The 7125-nt window shown below is 41.1% G+C and overlaps 1 protein-coding gene across 1 annotated transcript; it reads right to left on the bottom strand.

Annotated features, from left to right (window-relative positions):
• Positions 1-1646: 1646 nt before the first annotated feature.
• Positions 1647-5046, bottom strand: LOC121871127 (NPC intracellular cholesterol transporter 2 homolog a-like). The gene is made up of 5 exons (XM_042373271.1): positions 4973-5046; positions 2718-2836; positions 2472-2576; positions 2043-2212; positions 1647-1912 (listed from the first exon to the last, which is right to left on the bottom strand). The coding sequence occupies exons 2-5, from the start codon at positions 2788-2790 to the stop codon at positions 1829-1831; spliced, it is 432 nt and encodes a 143-aa protein (XP_042229205.1). The 5' UTR covers positions 2791-2836; positions 4973-5046; the 3' UTR covers positions 1647-1828.
• Between the last annotated feature and the right edge of the window lie 2079 nt (positions 5047-7125).

Here is a 7125-nt window from a genome sequence, read left to right as displayed (position 1 = left end):
GACGGAGGACCTACTGGATGATTACAGATAGACCTTAGAGTGTGAAGCGTGGTGGGCGGTACGCAGTGAACCTGGCAACTGAAGCATGTAAAGAAATAAGTACAGGATGTGATGGATATACCCCACGCTAGCAGCCACTGGGAAGTCACGGGAGGAGGCACTACCGAACTGTACCGAATCTCACCCTTCTGCTCACACTCCTGTAGACACTACAATAACACACATTACCCCACAGCATTTTTTTTTTATTATTTTTTTTGTAAGTGTTCCTTGTTTCCGGTGATTTTATGCCTGACAGGTTGGGCAGTTCTTACACAACTCACGACACACCTGTAGAATATTCTGTATGTACACCGTGAGCATTACGAGGCGACTATGAGCTCATTAGTTAAAGTGATACGAAGCCAACATCCTCGTCACATTATATCAAAGAAAAATACATTACTTCAAAGTCATGTTGCATCAAGGCCCTCAAACACACACACACACACACACACACACACACACACACACACACACACACACACACACACATATTCTCAAAGATGTTTGTTTCTGCTACTGACGGCTTACACATCCTGTTGTGGCGTGGAGGTCCAGCAATGCACACACACACACACATGCAGTGAGTGTCAGGATAGAGGCTATACTGTATCTGCTTAAATCCGCCTCAAACCAGGAGCCACACCGACATCCCCCTGTGCCACCAGAACACTACACTCAGAACACTACACTCAGAACACTACACCCAGAACACTACACTCAGAACACTACACTCAGAACACTACACTCAGAACACTACATTCAGAACACTACTCAGAACACAACACTCAGAACACTACACCCAGAACACTACACTCAGAACACTACACCCAGAACACTACACTCAGAACACTACACTCAGAACACTACACTCAGAACACTACACTCAGAACACTACACCCAGAACTCTACACCCAGAACACTACACCCAGAACACTACACTCAGAACACTCCTTCAATACCCGTAGAATATTTACAACCTAGACAGTCACAAGAACAAAGGTGCATCAATTTTTTTTCTTCTTCAAAATAGAAAATCTCTCTCTCTCTCTCTCTCTCTCTCTCTCTCTCTCTCTCTCTCTCTCTATTCCTATTAGATCCCAAACATCATAATTGTGTGGGTCTACAATGGGTAGCCTGGAGGTTATCACTGCTGAGGTCTATTTGTCCAAGCAGGCACAACTACGGTCTTACCCACCCCCCCATCCCCTCCCCTCCCCTCCCCTACCAACCCCTTCCCCCTCCCTCCCTCCCTAGTGTCAGTCACGCAATAGAGGATGGCTAGTGGTGGTGGTGATGGTGACAGATACTATATTTATAAGACTCATAAGCATCACCTCAGGTATTGATTTTCTGAAGTAAGTAAGTAAGTAAGTAAGTAAGTAAGTGGTGTATCGTACATTTTTGCTTCACTTTGAGAGAAACTTCAAACTCTCTCCTGTAACCCGTTTAATGTAATTAGGAAACCTTTTATGTAACCCTGAACCAACAGCTAACACAGCTAGACCTCGTTTTGTGTTTGTTGTGATGGTGACTGTTACTTCTATTGTCCATACGTAATAAGATACGTTCTCATCCATGCTCAGGTTAGTAAGTTTCTTATGACAATTCTTAATAGTTTATTATGTATTTATTTATCACTGGTTTTAACGTTAGGTCACTTGACGTCGGTGACCTTAGATGATGGGTTGACAGGTGTTCTGAATTAAGGTAATGCGGATCTTAATTTAGGGGAAGTAAGGGACCTTAGAATAGAGGAACGAGGACCTAGGGTGTGGCCAGGAGCTCAGACGATGGTGGCGGGGATAACGACACAGGCCTGAGGTTCCTTAGCGGAGTCGAGGAGCTTGAAGGTGACGATGGTGGTAATCTGTAACAACAAGACGACGGGTGTTGAAGACGGCTCTCTGCTGTGGTGTTAAGCAGGACGTGTATAATTATTTGACTACCTCATAACACACAACCAGCGTCTCTTAACCACACACACACACACTACTGACCTTGGGGTACACCTTCAAGATATTAACCGGCATTAGCCAGTTCACGCGGCTGCCTTCAGTGATGGGACATTGCGTGTTAATGCAGGCGTCTGTGTTGACGCCAGGCCAGGGTACTTCAATCCCTCCAATGTAGGCGGACGCAGCGATCTTTAGCGTCTCTGTGTTCCGACCTGTTGAGTGTAGAGTTGTGTGTATAGTAGGCATCGAATGTATAACACCGTGTACAAGAGCTTATGGAGTTATTTTTGTCTGTGTATAGCTGTTTATCAAGTGTATAATACGTGTATAGTTTCTTGTCGAGTGTATGATACGTGTATAGCTAGCTGTCACTTCTTACATATTCTTCATTGCTTTATTATGAGGGTGAACGCGACAGGTATATGTACGTAACAGGTGTACGTGACAGGTGTAGGCAACAGGTGTACTCACTGGAGGTAAACTGTATGTTGACATCCAGAATGTCACCTCTCGGTAGATGACAAGGAGGAATATTACATCCTTCCACTTCCACCTTCACGTCAGACCCAACCGAACCTGTCGAGGATATTTAGTCACGGAATTACACCTGCCTATAACTTCACCACTTATATAACCACAATATACGGTCCCCTTATATCCACACAATTACTATATCACTGTAACTCTTCACTACTATAAACACACTGTAATACTCACCACAGTCCTCGAAGAAGGTAGCAGAGACGGTAGAGGCGAGACACACAGCCGTCACTAGAATATATCCACGCATTGTTGTGTTGTTGTTGAAGTGTAATGGAGGAGAGATAAGTTTACCCCTGCAACCATAACAAGAGGAGAGTTAAGTTACCCCTGCAGCCATAACAAGAGGAGAGTTAAGTTACCCCTGCAACCATAACAAGAGGAGAGTTAAGTTACCCCTGCAACCATAACAAGAGGAGAGTTAAGTTACCCCTGCAACCACCATAACAAGAGGAGAGTTAAGTTACCCCTGCAACCATAACAAGAGGAGAGTTAAGTTACCCCTGCAACCATAACAAGAGGAGAGTTAAGTTACCCCTGCAACCATAACAAGAGGAGAGTTACCCTGCAACCATAACAAGAGGAGAGTTAAGTTACCCCTGCAACCATAACAAGAGGAGAGTTAAGTTACCCCTGCAACCATAACAAGAGGAGAGTTAAGTTACCCCTGCAACCATAACAAGAGGAGAGTTAAGTTACCCCTGCAACCATAACAAGAGGAGAGTTAAGTTACCCCTGCAACCATAACAAGAGGAGAGTTAAGTTACCCCTGCAACCATAACAAAGGAAATCGTACATTAACTCAAATATATATAATTATAGTTCTAGTGTATCTAACTAAAGTATTCAAATATATTCCTTTATTGGTGTTGCTCTCATGAATAATAGTCACTTAAATGTTGTTATAAGGAGGTGTTTCAGGTGTGTGGGAGTGCGGGACGTGTTGGTGAAGAGAACAACAGCTGGCAGACTGTGGGTTATACCGTACAGTCACTCTAGATTGAAACAGATTATCTAGTAAAAAATACAGGTATAAAGTGAATAATAACAACAACATTTTAACCTGGCTGAGTAAGCTACCAGAGGTCTCTTAGTGGTGAATATTGTATTGAATTGAAACAGTTTATTTAGCCAGAAAAACACAGATACAGAGTGGATAATAATAACAATATTAACATGGCTGAGCCAGTTGAGAACCTGAGCTCTCTTTTAGGCACCTGATATATACTATGCATTTACCTCAAGGAAGTATTATGTAACTTTTAGTATCATCTGGAATAGCACAATAGCTTGGTGGTAATAATAACATCTCATAATGTTACCACGGTTATCACTTTAATATTTATTTACTTTATTATTTTTTTATACATAAATTACAGTGGAATTGAAAAACATAAGCATAATGGGGGAGCAGTACAGCCTGGGTTGTACAGTAATAAGGTTGAACAAGAGGACAGAGCTGTCAGGATTATGTCTAGTTGGCAATTATGTTTATTGCAACCGTAATTACTTATCTAATACATGATAATTTCCGATAAAACGGTTTTGATGGTACAATAAAAGAAGGTACTGTAAATATAGTAGGTGTTACAAGAAATATTAATACTTAGACCATAGATATTTTTTAAGAGATGATGTAGAAGACGATGAAGAGGGCTGGGTATAGTGTAAGTGACGGGCTTGAGAGTAAATATAAGAGATGAGGAGGATACAAGGAGTAAGAGATATGAGAAGACGTCGTGAAGGTTGTGTCAGCCAGAGGTGCTGACCACAGTAAGCTGAGGTAGTATTGTGTCTACTATAGGCGGGCAAGGGGTGACTTAACTGAAGTTTTCAAACATCTCAGAGGGTACTGCTTAGTCGCGTGTCCATACCTGGAGGTGGTGGACGCCCGCTCCACTAGATATCACAACTCAAGGTTGAAGAAGTCACTAGTCCACAAAATTGTGAGGGAAAACATTTTGGGAATGAGAACTGTAAACTCTTGGAACAATCTGCCAGAGAGTGTTGTGACAACACCGAGTGTGAGCTCTTTCATGACCAGACTTGACCAACACTAGTGCAGGTACAGATACACCCTGGAGCCAGTATATGCCCAGTTATAGCCAACGATGAGAGACGTAACCGACCGCCCAAGTGGCTAACGAGTCGATCAGTGGCAAAGATGATAAAAGTAAAAATAAAGGAGATATTGAGAGATTAAGAAAAACAAAAAAAGATACATGCTTAAAATAATCTAATATCCAGCACTCGATGGTAAAGGAAGGAATGAGATGAGAAAGGTAGAGCAGAGGCTGGAGATAGGCAGCCAGGGGACAGGAGTACTGTAGGTAGTCATCATCAGGTAGTACTGTATATCTTCAAGTAGCTTCTTAAAGGGGGCTGAAATCACTAGAGAAACAGATGAAGCTGCTCCATAGCCGCCGACCTACCTGTGCCAGAAGGGAGCCTAGGCGATTAGAGAGAGATCTACTCCCTACACCTTTATATACTCCACACACACACACACAGTAGGTAGTAGGCCTGTGGAAGACCGTCCAGGTGGCGTCTCACACACATGTTCACTTCCCAAGGGTTATGTTACATCATGATATCATAGTGTCTTCCCTCTCTTATCCTAAATGTTGTCTGTCTGTCTGTCTGTCTTCACTCCTCAGAATGAATCCCGGGCCTTCAACGAGTGATGCCATCTCCTTATGACGCACAAACACATAGACAAGACGTGAATTGATGCCGTCACTTAGAATACCGCCTGAGGAGCCACGGGCAAGGTTAGGTTAGGTTAGGTTGAGTTATAAAGCTGAATTAAGTTAGGTTAATTAGCTCAGGTTAAGAAAAGTTAGTTTAGATTAAGTTTAAGTTGAAGGAAGTTTAAGGGAGGTTTAGGTCAGTTTGTTATAAAGTTAAGGCAAGCTAAGTTAAGGTAAATTAGGTTAAGTTAAGGTAAGTTACGTTAAGGTAAATTAAGTTAAGCTAAGGGAGGTTAAGTTAAGGTAAATTATGTTAAGTTAAGGCAAGTTAGGTTAAGGTAAATTAGGTTAAGTTAAGGGAGGTTAAGTAATGGTAAGTTATGTTAAGGTAAATTAAATTAGCAGGACCGAATCCAGGCCGATGTAACCGAGCCTCTTACATCACTCAAAAATTTATGACCGATACCAAGGATCATTATACAGCGGTGGAATTATTGACCTGTCGGTACTGTGATCTGAGCGACCGTGTTGACCTGCCCGGCCCACCACTTGCTGACCGTAGCCGTAACTGTCTGTACCTGAGTGGCAAGTTTTCTGATTTTCAACTCTAGATATCTCGGTCATGGGTAAAAATGCGCCAAAAGTTTAATGGATGAAAATCGTCCTGTTTTAGTGTGAAATTATGATCAGAAACAAAACAAAATCAATATCGAGTTATGCCCTCTTGCTGTAAATTAACCACAGTAGTGAATGGGCCAGAACTGACATACACCTTAGGGTGTGTCAATTTTGTCAACATGTTAAAAATCAAATTTGGTAGTCAAAATATTGTGCCTCTTTATATCTAAACTTGAGATTAGCAAACAAAAATGAATTGAAATAACCCTCACCTACATCAATTATACCTTAAAGTTTCAAATATCAGTATTTCAACAAATTAATGAGACTTGATTAGAATTATTCACTTGATATTAACTAATCTCATGTAAGCATATGGATTATGGAGTATTTTATGGTTCTATAGCTTGTGTACAATATGCATGTCAGAACATGAACATGAACAGGCTCTCCGTGTGGGACAGTTTAATTCTTGTTTTGACTTGTACCAAGCGTGAGGATAAGGCGCCCGGCTCACTCTCCTTCTAGATATCATAGACGGTGGTTTGCTCTCATTGCACTTGCACCTACTCTACCAGACGAATTCTACATTTTAATTATTGTAAGTAGGGCATATTGATTGTCGCAGTTACTTATATCATTGTATAAAACATTATGTTCTAAGAAATTATTATGTTATTTCTGTTACAGCATTTTTGATAAACAAATTGATATTTTTTGAAACAACAATTGAATTATGAAACATTGAAATATTTTTCTATTTGTCAGATAGTGTGAAGATGTCAAAATTGAAGACAAGAAGTCAGTTGTCAACCCACTTGAGCCTGCTAGTTGGTAAAGGGAAGGAGCTTCCTGTATCAGAACTTCCAACAGTGAGAGACATGCTAAGATTAGGGTTACTCCTTCGAGAAAAAAATGCAAAGGACAGAAGGAACTATACAGATAAAGAACTCATAAATGACATGATAGTCCCTCTTCTGCATCAATGGACAAAAGCTAATGCACTATTCAAACCACCTGTGATTAATCAGTGTCGAACTATTGAGCTAAAACTAACGAAATTATGGCACAAAGCAGTTGAAACATCACTTGGTAAAGGAAACTTGGCCAGGAAAAATGAATTTCTGCACACACTTGATACTCTGTTTGACATTTTGACCTGCAAGTGCTCCATACAATTATGTTCTGAATCCAACTGTTCTCACTCAGGTAAGAGAAAATAATTCCCACATTGATTGTGGTTGTCCTCGTGAAAAGAAGATCCCTGTTTTAGAGCT

This window comes from Homarus americanus, unplaced genomic scaffold (assembly GCF_018991925.1).
Source record: "Homarus americanus isolate GMGI-L3 unplaced genomic scaffold, GMGI_Hamer_2.0 scaffold40565, whole genome shotgun sequence".
In the NCBI taxonomy this organism is placed as follows: Eukaryota; Metazoa; Arthropoda; class Malacostraca; order Decapoda; family Nephropidae; genus Homarus; species Homarus americanus.
The sequence above is the reverse complement of the archived record's forward strand: the minus strand, read 5'-3'. Positions and strand labels throughout refer to the sequence as shown.

Bases quoted from the DNA above. Each gene is read 5' to 3' on its own strand.
- LOC121871127 (XM_042373271.1), bottom strand. From the start codon at position 2,790: ATGCGTGGATATATTCTAGTGACGGCTGTGTGTCTCGCCTCTACCGTC. The intron at 2,577-2,717 runs GTGAGTATTACA...TATCCTCGACAG, and splicing joins TACCTTCTTCGAGGACTGTG to GTTCGGTTGGGTCTGACGTG. The intron at 2,213-2,471 runs GTGAGTACACCT...TACACTCAACAG, and splicing joins CAACATACAGTTTACCTCCA to GTCGGAACACAGAGACGCTA.